This window comes from Heterocephalus glaber, unplaced genomic scaffold (genome assembly GCF_053883595.1).
Source record: "Heterocephalus glaber isolate CG9 unplaced genomic scaffold, H.glaber_assembly_v1.0 deba00001608, whole genome shotgun sequence".
NCBI lineage: Eukaryota > Metazoa > Chordata > Mammalia > Rodentia > Bathyergidae > Heterocephalus > Heterocephalus glaber.
The window spans coordinates 20,597,548-20,618,388 of NW_028258379.1; the positions used below are offsets into that span (position 1 = coordinate 20,597,548).

Genomic DNA, 20,841 nt, shown 5'->3' on the forward strand with positions numbered 1-20,841 from the left:
ATTTTAGGAAAAGTGATGACCTTTATGTAACTCAGTGCCTCCACAGGTTAACTAGAAGCTTTGTGCTATTTCACCCCAATGTAGAAGACACTGTGCTCTGCCAAGGGTTTAGTCAAGAGAGTATAATACCATGACTGGCATTAGAGGAATGTTTGCCCCAGTAAACTGCAGAGAAAATGGTCCAAGAGAATGAAATTATCTCTTAAAAGGTTAAAGGAAAAAAATGACAAGATACCGTGGTCTGTAACTTAGAAGCCAAGGTCAGAGCCTGGGTGCAATGGGTCACATCAGCATGTAAGTACATGGATTTGTATCTTATAGTTCATACTCCTTGTGCAATCTGAGTATTTTCCTCCTAACATCCATGTCTCTGATCTGGACACGAGCAGCCTATCTATCTTCTCTCTGTTCATTCTTGCTTGTTTCAGTTTCTAACCTCATTCCTGTCCATCCTATCTAAAGAAAGCAAAGTTATCTCCCCATGACAAAGTAAGAGTAAGGGCATGTAAAAGGATGAATTATACATTAAAAATCCATGTGAATAATTTATGTTAAAACACTTGTTAAAAAAAATTTCTATAAAAATTTCATTCCTATGGAAGGAGAGAATTGAAAATCAACCACTTTTACGTATGTACATAGAGGTATAAATTCACAGAAAGGGTTTTTAAGTAGACCTAGTGGTCTCTACATAACACATACTCATTTTCTAAACCTAGAGAAGCTATAGTAAAACATTATGTGTTATGAAAATGAAAAGTGGTTTGATTTTAATAAAACTGGATAAGAATGAAGTAAAATGATTCGCTATAGGTATCAAATACTAATAGAGCCCTAAGAATAGGAACTGGTGAGCCCCAGTTCTGATATTGACACATTCATGGAGAATTTAAAATTTTAGAATAAAAACAAAGACATTCTTGTCTTTCAGATTTTAGCTGATAAAGTCCATGTGCTTAATCCTTAGACTACTACGAATATCATGTGATGTATAAATTTTCATACAGCTACTCTGCATTACAGCAAGGATACTTGCAAAAAAATTAGACCTTTGTTCCCTAGAAATTTATTTGCTCCCATTGGTGCTATTCCTCCAGATATACACATTATATAGAAAGGTCATGATTAGAGATGTATCACAGACACTATGCTCAGAATAACTTACGGCTTTAGATATAAACAAATGAGATCTAAAATGTGAAAGGAGAAAGCCCCGCACTGTCTCCATAAAATAGAAATAAGAAAAAGATAGAAATAGGAACTTGCTGAAGTATTTTTGAGAAAAGGTTCTTAGAAGCCATCAATGGATCTTTAACAACCCTGAAATACCAGGAAGTTTCAACAGTTTTCTTTATAATTAAATAACTAACTAGAATAAGTACTTTAACAAAATCCACAGAGAAATCTGAAAAGGTAGTTCCTGTAAAACTTTCGGTAATTTAAAAAATTTGTAGTAGGACAGCCAAGTGAGAATAAGTATGCCAACATATATGTTGAATTGAACTTCATGGACAACAAAATGTAGCTTAATAGTGCAGGTGTGCTTTAATTGTTTTACTACCTATACCCTTTGTGAAAGTAAAAATGTTTTTGATAGTACAGTGGACCCTCGAGTTACAACTGGTTGGACATATGAACAACTTGGGTTACCACCAGAATTTTAGTTTTAACTTACAAAGTCTTGAGTTACAACCCAAATGCCAGCCACTTGTGCTTCTAGATGTCTCAGATACAGATTTAACCCTTAAAGAGTTCTGGAAGGAACAACATCTTTTTCTAAGTGGAGCTGAGAAACCCTGGGCCAATGTCTGTAGATCTAAGGACACTGAGATCTGAGATCTGCCCGTATACAGGACTAACTTTATTCCTCTCCAAGACTGATCCAGGCTAGCAAGACTTGGGGTCATGTTCTCAGGTAATAAACATGAAATTGTGTAACTTTTTTCTCACTACCATATAAGTTCCATCAAATGATTAGCTAATAAAGTGGCAGCTCTAAAGGATGTTCTACAACTTAAAAAGAGAATAGCCAAATGTATATGAAAAATAATCTAAGCAGTTTCTCATTTCTTGAGCATTAAATAACATCAGTTTCAAGATATTCAATAGAAATATAAACTATCTAGTAATGTAATTAATCATAAGAGAACTATAAAACATGCCCTTTTATCAAGAAAAAGAAGATTAGCCAAAGGAAAAATAGTAACATTAAAACACCAATAAAAAATGATAAAAACTGGGGTCACTGGATAACAGGGTCCAAAAGGCAATGATTATTAAGAAAAAAATGATCAGTAGGAAAATGAGGTTTAATTTTGTACAGATTAAAAATTTAGAAAAAGTATCTTTGGGATACTTCAGTAGAGCTCAAAAATATAAAAAGTAGAAAAGAATAAGAGAATAAGAGAATACATTATTCCAGTGAAGTAAACTCTTTATCAAATTATAATCTCTGTTTAGTATATATAAAAAGTTTATTACAGAGGAAGGAAGAAAGAGACAGAGAGAAAAGGTAGGGGTGGACCCCTCACTAGAAAGCATTAAAAAACTGTAACAAAAAGGCACAGAAATTGCAGTTTTAATATTAAATACATCAAGTATTTTTTTAAATGGTCCCTGAGCTCCATTATTAACAACACTGTATTTGGGGGGGGGGGGTACTGGGGATCAGTACTGGGGAACTAAGGACCTTGCACTTTCGAGGCAGGCGGTAGAACCACTGAGCTGAATCCCGGGCCCCTACATCAGGCATCTTAATGTGTAATGTGTCATTTTATTTTTAACAGGAGAAAGCTATATAGTTTTAAATTTGAATTTTTAACAAGTAGATAATTAGATTTGTTTCAATTGCAAAATTTATGCCAAGTACATTTTTAGCCTTAAAAACGCTGAAGGTATATATTTTATAAAGAATCAGTCTTCAAATAAGTTTGACAACTTTAATAAACAAGTCCTACTAGGCCACAACTGATGGTTCAATACTGACGACTAGTGGCCATAATATATAGTAATTCCTTATCAAGTATTTATCCTATAACTTTAATCAACTATATTTGAAACATGAAATGTAAATTATATGAAAAACCTAAATTAAAAAGATTTTGTCCTTACAAATGTCCAGTAAAACACAGGAAAAAGTTGTATTTACAAAGTCTCTTAAAAAGATGTTTCTCATTATTTGCAATTTCTCAAAACAAAAACCATTTAGCATTTTTGCAGACAGTTTATTCACAATCACAGAGCTGAACTGACATTCTTTCAGTAATATTACTCCAAAAATAATATGTCAAAGAGGTCTTCCTTTAGAATTATCTGCATAAGTCCACCCTGTTTCATTTTTCTAACTTTGTCTGTTACACACTGAGATTTCAAATATCCAACTGTCTTCATTAAGTTTTCAATTTAATTTGAAAGCCAGCAAACCACTATCTGAAAATGTTTTATTCCATAAAATAAAAATTTTTTTAATCATGATTACTTTTTTATGCTAAAGGTTGAGCTCAAGGCCTCTACACTAAGCTGCATCTCCAGTCTTTTTTTTTTTTCCCCCTTTCTGGAAACAAGGTCCCTCTGGGCTTGAACTTGGGATCCCCTCTTGCCTCAACCTCTCAGAGTGCTGAGATTAGAAAAATGTACTGCCACACCTGGTTCTGTGATTGAATTCCTAAAGAATATTTGTGTGACTTTGGTCATATCATTTAAACTACTACATATTAAAATATAAGGAAGTTAAAATCAATTAATCTGCCTGCACTTCCTTCTTCGAAACCCTTGAGTGAAAAACATTTTTTTACCAAAAAGGTTATGCACAGCTAACATTCCTTCCTTCAGCAACTGTTCACTGAGTAGCAGTCTGCTCTCTGATTAACTCTACTCCAAGTCTCAGAAACAGGAATGAGCAGGATGGACGAAGACCGTGACAATGGAGTCCACATTCCAGTGAGGAAGGCACATTATTATGTACATAAGCAGACAAATAAGCAATAATTACATTTTGTTAAGTGCTATCATAAATAAAGTAATATGACAGAGCAATAGGGCAAAAAGAGGCTATTTTTCAAAAAAGAAGCACAAGAAAGTTCTCTGAACAGGTAACAGTAATGGCTAAAGGATGAGAAGGCATAAGGTATACTGAGCTAGAAGAAAAATGTCTACAGCACTAACAAGAAACCACTATGGAGGCCGGGGATTTAGTTCAGTGGCACCGTGCCTGCCTCACAGGATCAAGGTCCTGAGTTCAATCCCCGGTACCAAAAAATAAAAAAGAAAGAAACCACTATGGTTAGAATATGGGCTTCTTAGAATAACTTAGTTAAATAAGTTTGTTAAAATTTTTAGAGTAGCTATCAAAAGAATGGAAATATAATCTACAACTTCAGAGTATAAAACACATTTCAATGCAATGGGAAACAATAAAGGGGGAAATAGAGAATCAAATATTTCTAAATATACTAATCACAATAATATAATATAATAATATAACTAATCCAGCCAGTAAAATGCATCAATTTATCTGGTGATATGTTTTGGTTTGTTCTGTTTTGGTTTTTTTTTAAGTCTAGCTATAAGGTATTTCAAAAAAATAAATAAAACTACAGAGGAAGGATAAAAATAAAGAATAAAAAATAACATGCCATGAAAATAGTAACTGTAAGAATACTAATACCAAAAGAATGTTAACATTAAGTTTTTTAAAATAACTAAGAAGTAAATTATATACAAGAAACCATATAGACTAAATGAAGTAAAACTGAAAATCACAGCGAGAAATTGACAATCCTTATTATAATGGGAAGCTTTAGACTGATATATTAAATAATATATTAATATACAAAAGGACAGAAAAGAATTTACAAACTTGACCTACAAAATTTATGTGTGTATGTGCAAATACTTGTGTGTCACACTTTAACAAAACAGAAAACCTACTGAATCATTTTAATCGAGTACTTATCAAAAAAAGGCCATAGAACTGTTCAATGGAACTTGCAACAAATTTCAAGATTTAAACTAAAAATAAGTAAGAGTTGAAAACTCAGCAAAATAATTCTTATAAATACCAAAAACGGTACTCTTAGTAAGTCTTGAGTAATACAGAAAATTATAATAGAAATTACAAAAGATGTAGAAAAAACTACCAAAAAATATATAATAAGGTATATGATAATGTTTTGGTTTTTGCAGTACTAATTTTAAAAAAATAAAAATAAATACTTAATGTACATATCTAAAAATAATATAACCCTAAATTTTAAAAATAGGAAAAAAGTAATAAATTTAAAAGAGTAGTAGAAGCTGATAGAGCTTTAAATAAAGTAAAACTAGTGAAAAAGAACATAGAAATATAATCATATTTCTAGCAACACAAAGGGGAAAAGAAAAAACTACATAATAAAAAAGCTTAGAATTATTTTTAAAATAAACCCCAAAACAGATGAAATAAAATCATTTATTAATAACTAAATTGGCTTAATAAAAAAGGCTACATAAACCAATAAACAGTTTTAAAAACTGAAAATCTGAGGTATCAAAAAGATAGCAAGGATAAATAGTTCTGCAGGTGAGTTTTAAGTATGAGAGACTATGTCTTAAATGAACTGAATCAGGAAACAGAAAACTAAGGAATCTACATGTGATGGTAAATCTTGGCTGTCAGACTGGCTTGAGCATTGCCGAATGGGTTTAGTAAAGCTCCCTCTTGTGTGTGTCTGAGTGAATCACCAGGCACGACCTTGGCGACTTTATCTGGCCCCTGATCCTTTCTTCTTTCGCCCCAGCAATGGACAAGCTGCCTAATACACCACTTAGCTGATTTTATAAGATTAGTTTAACCTCATTTCTAAAATCAAAAAGGTAAACATAGAAAATTATAAACTGATTTCAACCATAAATATAAAACTACTAAAGAAAACACTGGCAAATTAATTCAGCAATGTAAGAAACAATATAACCAAAAAAAGTTCTCAGGCATCCAAGAAGGCTCAACATTTATTTAAACCAATCACATTTAAATATCAGAGAAAAACACACCAGCAAGACTCTGATAAATTTCACAATTAATCATGATTTGTTTTGTTTTGAGACAGGGTCTTGCTGTGTAGGTCAGGCTGGCCTCGAACTTGCAGTGATCCTCCTGCTTCAACCTTCAGAGTGGTGGATCACAGGTGTGCACCGCCACACCAGATTTAATCGTGATTTTAAAAGTAAATGAAAAAGCAACAAAACTCTGTCAACTGAGAAACAGAAAGAACTGTTAATATGATTAAAAACTGCACTGTAAACCAGAAGCAAATAGCACACAATGATGTTAATACTTCAGAAATATACAAAAGTAGGAATAAGTGAAAAAATTCTTGCTATCTTTCCTTCTATTCAACATCACACTTCAGGTTCTTGCCATATAGTAAGACTGAACTAAAAAAAAAAATTATAAAATGTCTAAATTGTCTTAAATTTCAAATGATATAATTATCAATGCAGTATATGTCAGTAAAACTACTAATAAATTATAAGAACTAATGAGAGCATTGAGCAAGATTGTGATACAAGAGCCACACTTAAAACCAGCAGTTCTTAAGTAACTGATCAGAGATGCCATCAAAGAAAACATCTCATTCCCAGTAGGAAGAAAAAACACAAAGCACCTAGGAATAACACTAATAAATTTTTCATAAGACCTTTATATAGACAATTATAAAACATTATTAAAGAGAACTGTAAGAGCTCTTCAAATTAATCTATATATTTAATACAATTATGATCACATGCCAGCAGAATTTTCCATGGAGCATGATAAAAGATTTCTGTTATCATTTATCAGAACCTAATAAATAAATAAAAGCTGTAATAATTACAATAATATCACCACAGGGATAGACAAACAGATCAGTAGTAAGGCAGAAAAACCAAGCAGATATGATAGGAAACTAGATACAGGATAGAAGTGGCATTTAAATAATAGTGGGAAAAATTATTCAAAAATGATGCTGGGACAACTGACTAGTCATATAAAAATAACTTAAATTCTTTTCTCTATTTAAAAACGAAGTGTCCTGAGGGAGCTCAAGCCCCTTTTTTCCCTAATACTGAGGATTGAACCTAAGGCCTTTGCACTGAGCTACATCCTCAGCTCTTTCTTATTTTTTATTTTGAGGGAAGATCTTGCTAAGTCACTACATAGCCCAGGCTGGGCTTGAAATTTCCAACCTTCTGCCTCCAATCTTTTAAAATAAGCAAAAGTTACAAACATAGACTCTATATAAGTAGAAATGTACTCTACCTACAAACATGTGAAAAAGCTGTCCAAATTCACTAAAAATAAATAAATAAACACAAGAATGAGTTAACACATTGTACTTAGCTTGGCACCAATTTTAAAGAACTGCACGATTGCCAGAGTTTCAGGGCAAAAAGCCGAGCTCCAGCATCCCAAAAGACCAGGCTCAGCCACTCAACCTAAAGTGCCAATCAAGGAGAGGAGCAGTGTGAGGGTCAGGAAAGGAGCTTTAATCAATATGGCCATGCTGGGAAGGACAGATATAGAGGTTCAAGACCTGTCTTGGAGAGGATGACTAAAACGTTGGGATTTTACAGAAAAGGGAACAAAGGTGTCGGGAGTTTACATAGCTGCCAGGGTGAGTCATCCTGGTCAAGCATGGTCTGATTGACTGGTCTCAGCACTAGCTCTTCAGAGTTCTGGGAGACGCATCATTCCACTGGGAAATGAGGGCTCCTGCTTGGGGCAAGCCTTGGTTCCAGGGTAATTGTTCCCACTTGGAAAAAGGGCGACCTCAAATAGGGGTCCTCTATGAGGCTCAGCCTTTCCAGAGTCTTTTTGTAGGTGACTGCAGGTTTGGAACAATGATTGCAGATTTTTAGGCATCACTCCAGGGAGTCTAGCAAAGGAATCTGTAAAAATTGAAAAAATAAATGTCCCTGCAAATCCCCTAAATTACTTCGCCGGTCACTTTGTTTTCCTTTTGGTACTGGGGATTGAACCCAGTGCCTTCACACTAAGCTATATCAACAGGGTCCTGCTATGTCGGTAAGTCGTCCAGAGTGCTCTCGAACTTGTGATCCTCCTGCCTCAGCCTCCCGAGGGCTTACTCCTCTTGTCCTCAGCCCGGAAGGGAGAGGAGACAGGACAGATAAATTTATGGCTAATAAACTTTGTACTGCCAGTGTTTAGACAGACACTCCCTAAGTGAATAACACGCCTACATGCAGAGCTGAGCACGGATCTAGCCCAAAGTTTTAAAGGGTAAAAGAAGACAGGTACAAAATTCAAGGTAGAGATGCTAAGCTTCATCTTGGCTTTTAGTTGGGCATCAGCTGGCCCAGCCTCTCAGTCCCTGTTAGAGTACTTCTAGTAAGAATAAAGAATATAGGAAAAGGAGCCACTATCAACCATTGCTGAAAGAAATGTGAAGTGTCAGAACCTTTCAGAAAAGTAATTTGATGACATATATGACAATAAAAGGTATATCAAAGACAATAAAATGTAAGTTGGAACTGCATCCACTCAATGGAGAAATTTTCATGAAGTACTAATGAAGAGAAAAAGCAACATGTAAAAATTTCTATTAAAATAAAAGCATGCAAAAATCCTTCTATAAATAAAGGTATTTATAGTTTAAATGTTTATCCATGATAATTAAAAGTACAAAGAATAATATAAATGGACATATTCCAAACTAATAACAAGAATTCCTTTTTTATTGTTTGTTTGTTTTTAAGGAATAAAAAAGACTTGGTTGATAAGAAAAATGTAGAGAAGAGGGAGAAATGAGCCATGTAAATAAATAAATAACAAAGTTATATTTTTTTAATTACTTTCTCTTTGCTGAGACAAAACACCCAACACCCAAAGTTAAAGGAGGAAAGGTTTGGGCCAGGGATTTAGCTCAGTGGTTCCACCGCCTGCCTAGCAAGAGCAAGGTCCCGAGTTCAATCCCTGGTACCAAAAAAAAAAAAAAGGAGGAAAGGTTTATTTTGGCTCACAGTTTGTTGAGGTTTCAGTCCATAGTCAGCTAGCTCCAAGGCAGGGTGGCATGGCAGAGGAGCGTCACAGAGGAGAAACAGTCCACGGCAAGGCAGACAGAAGGCAGCAAACAGCAAGCCTCCTTTTCCTGTTTATCCCATCTAGGCTATAAGCCTTTTGGGTGGTCCTACCCATACCCAGGGTGGTCCATCCCATTAACCACACCCAGAACTATGCTAAACCAATCAGTAAACTAATTTACTTATTAAACACCCTTAATCCCAATATCACACATCTAGATCCAGCCTCCTCTCAAAAGCACCACTATAAGAGCATGAAACTTTGGAGGGACATCTAGATACAATATATAACATTATATTATCAGAGAATAGGTATGTCATGATATTATCACAATTAGTTATACATTTTAATTTTACAAGGAAATACATTTTATACTAAGTTTTTAATAACAATGTCAAAAGAACTATATGAAAAATAAAAGTAGTTAAAATGGGCTGAAAACAATGTATAAGGTCAGTAGCTAAAGTAAAATTTGACAAATTTTTAGTAAGTACAATGTTCAAATGTTAGAAACCCAAAATGGTCATACCAAGTACAATTAAAAGAGCTAATGCATCAAGAAATACTAACTAGGTAACAGTAATAACCTTGAGATAAAACCCTTATGTAGCATGTACCATCAGAAAGGAGAAAAGTGAGGGAGAAAAGGCCTACTCTGTAAAAGAAGAAAAACAGGCAACGGGGTTAGGTTTTCTAAAAAGAATAAAAAATGTGGCTAAAAATAAAGTGTAGATTTATACTTCACACACAGCTTCACTCTACAAGAAAGGATACTAGAGCAGAAGTTCTAAAATTTTCCTTTGCTACACACATTTTCCCATAAAATACAGTAGTAGTACATGTGTGGTTGCAGCTGTCCTATTGTGATACTGAGTGCTTTCAAGCCCTTGGTAGTCAAAGGGCTGTTACACTGCCATGCTAATCTCTGCCTACTATATCCCATGAGATCAGTTTGTCCACAAAAAGGACTGAATTCTAGAGCTTAGGTCCCAAGGATCAGGAAAACAAGGTGCATCCTCTGGACTTTCCATGTTTTCTATGGGCTGGTGTTTTATTTTTAAACTCTCACTTTTTTGCCAATTCAACTGGTGATTCTCAAAGCTTAAGGCAGCTGTTTTGATGATTAATATGCGGGTGATTTGATAACCATTTAAAGAAAAGTATCTAACAATATCATGGGGAAAGGGAGGGTTGTACATGAAATAAACACAAGCAAAATTGTAGGGGATATCTATGAAAAATATGGCGGTAAGCTATGGAAAGAGGTGAGCTAAAGTGAATGGCTAGCAAGAGTTTCATAATTCAGCCTTGGAAAGGTAAGTGAAAGTGTTCAAAATCTCCCAGCCCTAGAAAGATCCCCATGTCTCCACAATAGGGAAGTCTAAAATAAAGTCCAGGAGAGGGGATTAATGAGGCCATGTTAGAGTATTTTTCTGACTATGTACTCCTCTGCTTTCCCACTGAAGTCTCAAGGGAAAGCCTGAAGTTGTTAAAAAGACATTAGAACAGGGCCGGGGATTTAGCTCAGTGGTTTTGCCACCTGCTGTGCAAGCTCAAGGACCTGAGTTCGATCCCTGGTACCAAAAAAAAAAAAAAAAGACATTAGAACAACACCCTTGGCTTGGAAGCATCTCCCCTAATGAGTCCAAACAAAATACATTAATAAACAGTACCAAGGGTTTTTTTAAGTGAAGTACCCATATTACTCAGCTTCTCTGGAGACAATACATTGCTGTGCAAGAATTAATAGCTACTTCTTCATTAGGTTTTTAAAATTTGGTGCTTATAACAAAAGATGAAGAAAAATACTGGAAAAAAACAATTACCTCAATTTTCTCTGTATGACTGTTTTATTGATAAGTCTCACATAATCTGGTTTTCTGCTCTAACACAGACTGCCACTGATCACAGCTCTCACCTTAGAGACTCAACAGTTCCTTAGTCTTCTTTACCCTCTATTAAGGTTCTGTGTCCCTGCCTGTATGACTTCCCCATGAATCACGTTTCTTTGGGAAGAAAGGGGTATTGGAGATTGAACTCAGGGCCTTTCCACTGAGCTACCTCCTCAGGCCTTTTTAATTTTTTAAAATTTTGAGACAGGATCTTGCTAAGTTACTAAGTTGCTCAGGCTGGGCTCAAACTGGTAAGCCTCCTGACTCAGAGTGCTGGGATTATAGGTATACACCACCATGTCTGGCTACCTTTAAATTTTAAGGCACCTGAATTACCCTCTGTCATATGCAAGCATGAAATATTCTTGATGGATATAAGTGGACGAATTAGCAATTTAATATGCTATGAAATAGTCTGAAAAGCACATATAAATATACACCCAGCATTTATCTTATGGTTTTATATTTTAAGTAATTCAACTGAAGATGAAGAAACAGTCAATTAACATGAAACATCTAATTTAAAAAAAAGACTAGTCAAAAATTCCCAAGATGTACACCCAAGAGAAGATTTTATATGAAATTTGAAGCTGCACAAAAAAATGGAGAGTTTATGCTTGTAATATAATTAGCTCCTTCCCAACACTAGCACCCACCAGGGCTACCCTTCACTGCATCAAGTTAGGTTACTAGGAGCCATCTGATAAAAAGGAGCTTGTCATATGAAAACATATCCTTATAGTAAGGAAACTTTGTTTACATAACAGTTCAAAGAAAAATTGACAACATTTAAATTTGCTTTTAAAAAGTTTTAAAGTTCTAGAACAATCACTCAAAATTAATGAGATATTTGAAAAGAATGTTATTTCACAACCTATATAAAAATATTCATCTCTCCTAAAGAAGAGACTTCTACTGAGATATCAAAACAGAGTGTTTAAAGTATGATATATAAAACCTGATGGCTAGTGAAGAGCCTTACTAAATTAAAATCCAGCATTCATCTGACTTCAGTAGTATGAGCGGTTGTGGCTCAAAATAGGAAGTGTTCAGACCAGGAGAAAAGCAACAGAAAAGAGTGAACAATTCCTTAAAAACTTTAAAAAAGGAGACTGGCTCTCTCTTGCCCAATTTCCAATGATGAACACTGTTTTTCGTTAAATGGGAACAAACAAAGTTCCCTGGATCTAAGAACTTTAGATCACCAAAAAGCAGCAGGTTTCAACCAAAACCGCAAACTGTTTCCTCGCAATATGACATTGCACCTAGGAAGCTTTGACATGCTGGGATTTTTAATGAATTCTCCCAATTCTTAATAACTTTCATGTGTCATAATTTTCACTAACATTGAAATACGTATTTTGAGGAAGCGAAAGAGCATAGTGCCTAAAAGTCAGCACCTATTTACTTACCTATGGATTCAATTTCTCACTACAGCAAGAAGCAAAATACATATTATCAGACTGTATAAGAATTTCCATAATGATTTTTAATATGAAAAGGAAAACAAAGCATCTTCTTTCCTTAAACATGACCTTTTCAGATAAGAAATTTAACTTGGAAGCAGGAAAATGCCTAAGTTAATCTTTTCCAGTTCCCACGGCAGTTTATAATCCAAAACCACCTTTTAAAAACATATAGGTCATTGCTTATATTAAAGTGACAAAATATGAAATTAAACATCTCTCATCAACAACAACCCTCTACTGTATTGTCAGAGATGGAATTCCAAATCACAGCTCTAGCTTTTAGTCAAATTGACAATTACAATGCAAATACTGAGACTTGGTTTCTCAAGAATAGGGGTGGGAAGCAATCTTCCTTCCCTCTTTCTTTGTAATTTTGTGCATTCTGCAAAGAGAGAAAAAAAATAAGTACAGAAAATTTCTCTAATTTTCTCTTGCAAAAAAGAACAATTGTCTCTTCAGTACTATTCTTATGCTCACCAGATGCAATTTGCTTTGAGAATAAATGTATAAAAATCAAGGTTAAAAAAAAAGGCTACCCACATGCTGTATCTAATTATTCAACAAAATATCCTCTTGTAAGTAATTACCAACTAACAAGGGTATGCCTCCTTTTGTGAAATGGAAAAAAATGGAATTTTAGAAATCAAAAGCAGATTTTTTCTTTCAACTAACATTATAATTTCAGGGTTGCAATTTTTGTTCCTAATTTTGAACTGGCAGTGTCTCTTAATATTTAGAAAACTGTCAACTGATAAAAGCTAATAATCTGAAAGTGCACATTAGTATATTTTTAGAAATTTTAGAAAAAAACATTGTTTAAAAAAGTTTTTCATTTGTATTTAATCTTTTGGTTTTCTTTTTGTTTCTAATTTTTATACTTTATATATAGATTTAAGAAACAAAAGGAAATTTCAACAAATTAATTTTCTAAAATGAAAATAATGAAATATAACCAATGTAGTTAGAATGTATGACTCTACACCACAAGTTCTTCCTTACAGAAAAAGTCCATAAATGTAGAAGAAAAAATAGATTTTTTTTAAAAATTACTATTTTATTTCACTTACAGTAATAATTATTCCAGGTAAGAATCAAAACAGATGCTAAAAGTAATATGGCATAGTATGATTTTAAAAAGAAACAGTATTTTCAAGTCTCAAACAGTTTCCTCATGAAACAAAGAATTTAAAAGAATAATAGTAACTATATAGCAAAGAAACCCAGTAGCCAACATCGTAACCAAGTATTCAATTTTCACCAGTAACGTGACCAATCAACATTACATGACTTCTGATACGATACTTTGGAAAGGATAGAACAAACCCAACATGAAACACATCCTACAAAATAAATTGCTAGGACACTGCAAAGTCATCACAGATGACAACTAAAAAACTGTTCCAGGTTAAAGGAGACTAAAGGGACATAACTAAATGCCATGTCTAAATCTGGATGTTTATCCTGGATCAGAAAAGACATTACTGACAAAATTTGCATAACCTGTAGATTAAATGATACTATTGTACTGATACTGACTTCCTGATTTTGTACTGTGATTAGGGAAGAATATATATATATATAACAAATTACTTAAATCTAAAAGTATTTACATCTGCAACTTTCTTAAAAATGTCTCAGGGGCCGGGGATTTAGCTCAGTGGTTTCGGCTGCCTGCTGTGCAAGCGCAAGGACCCGAATTCGATCCCTAGCACAAAAAAAAAAAGGCTCAAAACAAAACTGTTCTAATTTTCAACTTTATCATAAATCTGAAATAAAAAAAACAAACAAACAATAGTACCTACCTGAAGGGTAACATTCTCCATTCTGAGTTTGATAAACTAATTCAGGGGTTGGGAGAATTCTTCTGCCAAGGGCCAGACTGTTAATGCTTTAGGCCAATGGGCCATACATTTCCAGTCATTACTACTCAACACTGTCATTGTGCTATAAAAGCACTCAGGGATAATATACAAATAAAAAAGAATGGTTGTTTTCCAATAAAATTGTAGTTACCAAAATAGTGAGTCAGATTTGGCCCACAGGCCACAATTTAAAGACCCCCCCCCCAAGTCTAGTCCATCCCTAAAAATAATTAAGCAGAGTAATTTTATTTTCAATGTTCTATGAGCATATGTCAGACACTATGTTAAGTGCGTGACTAGCGTTAACTCATTTATGCTTGCACTAATCCTGTTACATATACATTATTATTATTTCCATTTTCCACAAAGGAAAATAGGACCTAAAGAAGTTTAAAAACTTGGCCAGGATCACAGAGACAGCAAGTATGAACCAAGGTAAGTCTGATTCTATACGAAGAACTTAACCAATGTTCTATACTACTTCTTATATGGGTTAAATTATGTCAGGTACAGCAACTAAAGAAGTACAATTATTAACAATGATTAAGTAATTATCCAAATTTAAGATTTATATTCCAATGAAGTGCTTCTTACAAACCTCCTGAAGCTGTAAGGACATCAGTCCCAATTGATCCTGGCGTCTTTCCACCAGTTCTCTTTCTGTACGCATCTCTCTCTCTATTTCCTGAAGTCTCCGTTCCACTCGATCTGAAACCTCAATATGAATAATGACAAACAGTGACATGATAAAGCTCTAAATTGGGGCAATAGCTTATGTCAGATACATTACTGCCTAAAGCATTTAATTTGCACATATTTGTAGTGCCCTCTAATGACACTATTAAAATCAAAGTCACAAAAGAAAGTAATCATTGCTTTTTAAATAATCCACACCTGGAATTCAATAACAGGCTGCAAGTTTTCCAAGCCACAATACAATAATTCAATTGCTCAAAGTTAAAAATAATATACTAGAAAAGAGTGCCCTCTGGTGATTTAGGAGGAAAACACCAATGTTGCCAACAACTGTATTTATTATCCTATTAATGATAAACTGTTCTATCCATTTAGTTCTCAATACTTAGGAAGTATTGATGTTTAAGTGCAGCAAGTAATTAAAGGGGCTTCTCAATGATTTGTCAATCTTTTTAATGACGATCTACTAAAAAAATGATCAAAAATAATTTCAAATGAAATATTTTTGAGACATGAAAGAATTTTTCCCCTTGATACAGACTGTCCTTACCAAAAGTTGTGCAAATTCTAACACATTTCACATATATAATTACTTTCCCCCAAAATAAAATTTACACTTTTCAACAATCTGTATGTTTGGCGCAAGAGGATACACTAAATAGAAGATATTTCGTATTCATTTCAATGAAGCAATAAATACAGCTCTCTTATAAACAAATCTTTTGCCACCAATTCTGTGTTTGACAAAGAGATGAGAAAGATCTGGTAATGAGGAACCTTACTGTAATGATGAGAATTTTCTAAACTGGTTTGCATGATGGTTAAATAGCTCAGAAAATTTACTAAAAATCACTGATTGCACACTTAAAGTAGATTATTTTTATGGTAGTATTGATCAATCAAATTGTTTTTCAAAAAGACAAACTCAATTTTAATTAGTTAATAAATGCTGAGGCAAAAGTGTTCTATCAAAAATTAGCAGTTTATATTTACTAAGACTGACAAGTCTTGTGGATTTAATTTCTAGTGGAGAACAATTTTTCTAGTAGAAAACTTTAGAAGAACTAGACCTATCTGCTAAGATAGTCATAGTGCTTTAATAAAAACTTTACTCTTCAGCAAAAAGCTCCTAATTTATCCTAAATCAACCCCAATACTACAAGTTACTATTGCATTCAAAATAAATACAGTACCTGCTGTAATAGAAAAAAATATTAAAGTTGTGCATTCATTTTTACAAAATAAAAATATTTCTACTGTCCATTAACTATAAAGGTTTATAGCAACACTTAAATAATACAGAACCATCACACATATATTATTAGAATGACTGCATGAAAAAATAGAAAATACGTGTTGAGGATACAGAGGAATCAGAATATTGGAGTACTGTTGATGGGAATGGGAGATAGTGAAGGCCTTTGAAAAACAGTATGGTTAGGGCTGGAGATGTAGCTCAGCAGCACTATGCCTGCCTGGCAAGCACAAGATCCCGGTTTAAAAAAAAAAAAATGGTTGCTTCTCAAAGCAATTAAAAATACAAGTATCATATGATTCAGCAATTCAGTTTACAAGTTTAATCCAAAATATGTTAGTCTCAAAATGATATTCATACACCATATTCGTAGCAGTACTGTTCACAATAATAATGTCCACTATTAATAATGTCACTATAATAATGTCCACTATTAATAATAATGCCCAAAAGATGGAATTACCTTAATGCCCACTGATGAATGAATGGATGAGCAAATTGTGAAATATATGTATACAAATACATACATAAATACACACATATATAGTGGAATATTATTCAGCCTTTAAAAAGAAGAAAGTTCTGACACATGGTACTACATGAATAAACCTTGAGGACACTGCCAATTACAAAAAGACAGTATGTCATTCTACTTACATGAGGTACTTGAGAAGTCAAAGTCATAAAGATATAAAGTAGAGGAGGCAAATGAAATGGACACTTCACAAAAGAATTACAAATGAATTACAAAGAATTATACAGTATTACAATAAATACCTGAAGAAATGCTCAACATCGTTAGCCATTCAAGAAATCCAAAATAAAACAACAGGGCTAGGGATTTAGCTCAGTGGCACCGTGCCTGCCTCACAAGCGCAAGGTCCTGAGTTTGACCCCCAGGACCAGGAAAAGAAAAACAAAGAATACTGAGATTCTATCTTACTCCAGAAAGAATGGCCATCATCAAGAAATCAAATAACAACAAATGCTAGAGAGGCTGCAAGAGAAAAAGAACCCCTTCTACACTATTGGTAGGAATGTAAATTAGTACAACCACTATGGAAATCACTATGGAAATTCCTCACAAAACTAAAACTAGAAATTCCATTTGACCTGCTATTCCTTTTCTAGGTATCTTCTCAAAAGAGTTAAAGACATCATATTACAGTGATACATGCATACAGGTGCTTATAGCAGCACAATTCATAATAGCTAAATCTTGGAAGCAGCCCACATGCCCAGCAACAGATGAACGGATAAAGAAAATGTGGTATTTACACACAATGGAGCACCAATGTGCCATAAGGAAAAATAAACTTGAGTCACTTGTAGGAAAACGGATCCACCTTCCAACCATAATGTTAAATGAAATAAATCAGACACACAGGCTTAAATGTCACACTGTTCCTCTTATGTAAGAAACCAAAAGTAAAAATAAAGTTCAAAACAAAAGATAATAAGAAATTGGGAGACAGATCATTGTCAAAGGGGAAGGGGGTCAAGGGATTGGGGAGCGGGAGAGGGGAGGGAAAGAGGCTGAACAAAGGAATTAAGATGGGTTCCGCACCCAGACCAACGTCCCGCAAGGCACGCAAACGGAAACGCTTACGAATCCACTAACTAAAATTCAAAATAAAGTAGAATGGTGGTTTCCAGGGACTAGTAAGAGGAGGGAAATGGAGAGGTGCTACTTATTAAATTTCAGTTTGACAAAATGAAAGGGGTTCTAGAGATGAGTTACATAAAAATGTGAATATATTTTAACACTATGAACTGCAAAATGAAACTTGGTTAAGATGGTAAATACTATGTCATTATATATGTTTTTCCATAAAGTACAATTTTAAAAAGTAGAATGATTTAAAAGTAAAAATAATCCATTGATACAATCCAGAGAAAAACACTATTATTCACCTTGTTGTATACTTCAACAAAATGTGCTATGTACACCTGCATTGTTATACAAATACACATGTATTTCTTTTCCTAAGAATAACTGGATTTATATATGAAATTTTATTATTGTTGGAGTTCACACATCATAAACAACATTCCATAACAAATAAATTTGTATCCTTTTTCTTAATGATATACTTTCCATAACTCACTAGTTACTCGTTATTGATAGACAATTGGAAAAACATTTATTTTTACTACTATATGCACTGCTGTATAAGATCATTTTTGTGATCTCACCATAAAAACTTTAAAACAGAATTGGCATTTTCAACAGACTTTTAAAACCAAGTTATGCATCACATATGAAAACTATACATTTATATGAAAGAATTTTGTGTTTTTATCTAAATCTTTTATTCTAAAAAGAACACTGTGATGAAGTAAATTATTAAATGGTGATCACACAACTATTAGTAAGAAAATTAGGCCCAAGGCAAGGCTCTAATTGCAGCACTATCTTGTATTCTTTGAGCCCATTTTTTTTATTGTTAAATTCTTTTAATGGTACATTGTAGGTATACAGCACAATTACATTTCTCATTGGGAATTGTACCTTTACATAATGCATCTTGGTTCTTATTTTCTCCCCATTCCTAGCCCTTCCTTCAACCCCTCCACCCTTCCCTATTTACAAAGACTTTATTTCCATTTTTTCCATTTCTCATCATTTTTCCTTTCCCTTCTTTCCTTTCCCCTGCCCCTCCCACTACCCCTACCCCTTTGGACCTTTTCTTCCTCTTTTGCATTATGGATTATTCATTCTAATCACTGGTACATTTTAGGTATACAATATAATGACATCATCAGTGGAAATTTGCACCTTTACATAATCTCTCTTGGTTCTTATTTTTCACCCTTGCCCCACCCTCCCTTCAACCCCTCCATCCCTCCCTATTTACAAAGATTTTGTTCCTATTTTTCCATTTTCTCATATTAATTGAATTCCCTTCTTTCCTTTCCCCTACCCCTCCCACTTCCTTCCCTTTTACCCCTTTTCTTCCTATTTCACATTATCTATTATATGTTTTAGTCCTTATTTACACTTCCATTTTCTCACACTAGAGAAACTATTTAGTATTGACACGTGTGTCCTATTTATTTCACTTAAGAGTATTGCCTCAATGTGCATCCATTTAGCTATAAATGTCTCTAATTTCTCATTTTTTATGACTGCGTAGTACTCCATTTTAAATTAAAAAAAAAACCCACACTTTCTTTATTCAGTCTCCAGTTGATGGGCATTTGGGCTGTTCCCAAGTTTTAGCTATTACAAATTGTGATGCTATGAACATGGGTGCACATATATCACTGTGGTATGATTCTTTTAATTCTTTGGGGAAGATACTCAGCAGGGGAATAGCAGGGTCAAATGGGACTTCCAGTTCTAGCTCTTTGAGGTATCTCCATACTGATTTCCACAGTGCTTGTACCAGTCTACACTCCCACCAGCAGTGGAGAAGGTAGGGTTCCTCTTTCCTCACAGCCCTGCCAGCATTTGTTATTGGTTGATTTCTTGATAGCAGCCATTCTTTCTGGAGTGAGGTGGAATCTCAGTGTTGTTTCATTTGCATCTCTTGAACATTTTTTCATGTATTTATTTGCTATTTCTACTTCGTCTGAGAAATGTCTGTTCATTTCAGATGTCCATTTTCGGACTGGGTCTTTAAATTTGGGAGGTCTGATCTTTCTAAGTTCTTTATAGATTTGATAGTAGACCTTTGTCTGAGGAAGAGCAGATGAAGATTTTTTCCCACATTCTGGGTTGTCTCTTCACACTGCTGGTGGTTTCTCTTGCTGTGCAGAAGCCTTTTAATGAGAAGAGATCCCACTTGTTGATTGTTTGTGCTAGTTCATGGGCAACTGAGGTTTGGTTCATAAAATCTTTTCCCACACCGATGTCTTCAAGGGTTCTACCTAACCTCTGTTCCAACTGGTTCAGAGTTTCTATTTTAATATTTAGATCTTTAATCCATATTGATTTTAGTTCAGTGCATGGTGAGAGATATAGGTCTAGTTTTAATCTTTGGCAAGTTGAAACCCAATTTTTCCAGCACCATTTATTAAAGAGGCTATCTTTCCTCCAGGGAGGGTGTTTGGCTCCTTTATTGAAGATGAGATGGCTGAGTGTGTCTGGCATTGTTTCTGCATCTTCTAATCTGTTTCACTGGTCCTCAGGTCTGTTTCTTTGCCAGTACCATGCTGTTTTTATCACAGTAGCTTTGTAGTAGAGTTGCAGATTAGGGATTGTGATACCTCCTGCCATGGCTCTGTTACCTGGAACTGCTTTTGATATTCTGGGTCTCTTCTTGTTCCAAATGAAGTTTTGGATTGTTTTCTCAAGGTCCATGAAGTATGCTGCTGGGATCTCAATTGGAATTGCATTAAATCTATATAGCAGTTTTGGAAGTATGGCCATTTTCACTATATTAATCCTTCCTACCCAGGTGCAGGGGATGTCTGTCCACTTTCTGATATCATCTTCAATCTCTCTTTTCAGAGTGCCATAGATTTCAGAGAAGAGGTCTTTGATTTCTTTTGTTAGGTTGATTCCTAGGTATTTCAGTTTTTTGGATGCTATTGTGAAAGGAATTATTTGCCCTATTTCTCTCTCAGTGAGTCTGTCATTGGTGTAGAGGAAAGCTATTGA

At 34.3% G+C, this 20,841-nt stretch overlaps 1 protein-coding gene across 14 annotated transcripts in view; it reads right to left on the minus strand.

The window, feature by feature from the left end:
• Positions 1–20,841, minus strand: part of Cep128 (centrosomal protein 128) — a 428,016-nt gene that overhangs the window by 331,999 nt on the left and 75,176 nt on the right. For 12 of the 14 annotated variants that reach the window (XM_021245525.2, XM_021245542.2, XM_021245548.2 and 9 more), the window contains exon 9: positions 14,883–14,999. The exons of the other annotated variants lie outside the window; for them this stretch is intronic. In XM_021245525.2, coding sequence (XP_021101184.2) covers positions 14,883–14,999 — 117 coding nt within the window. The remainder of the gene's footprint in view (positions 1–14,882; positions 15,000–20,841) is intronic. 14 annotated transcript variants of the gene reach the window in all.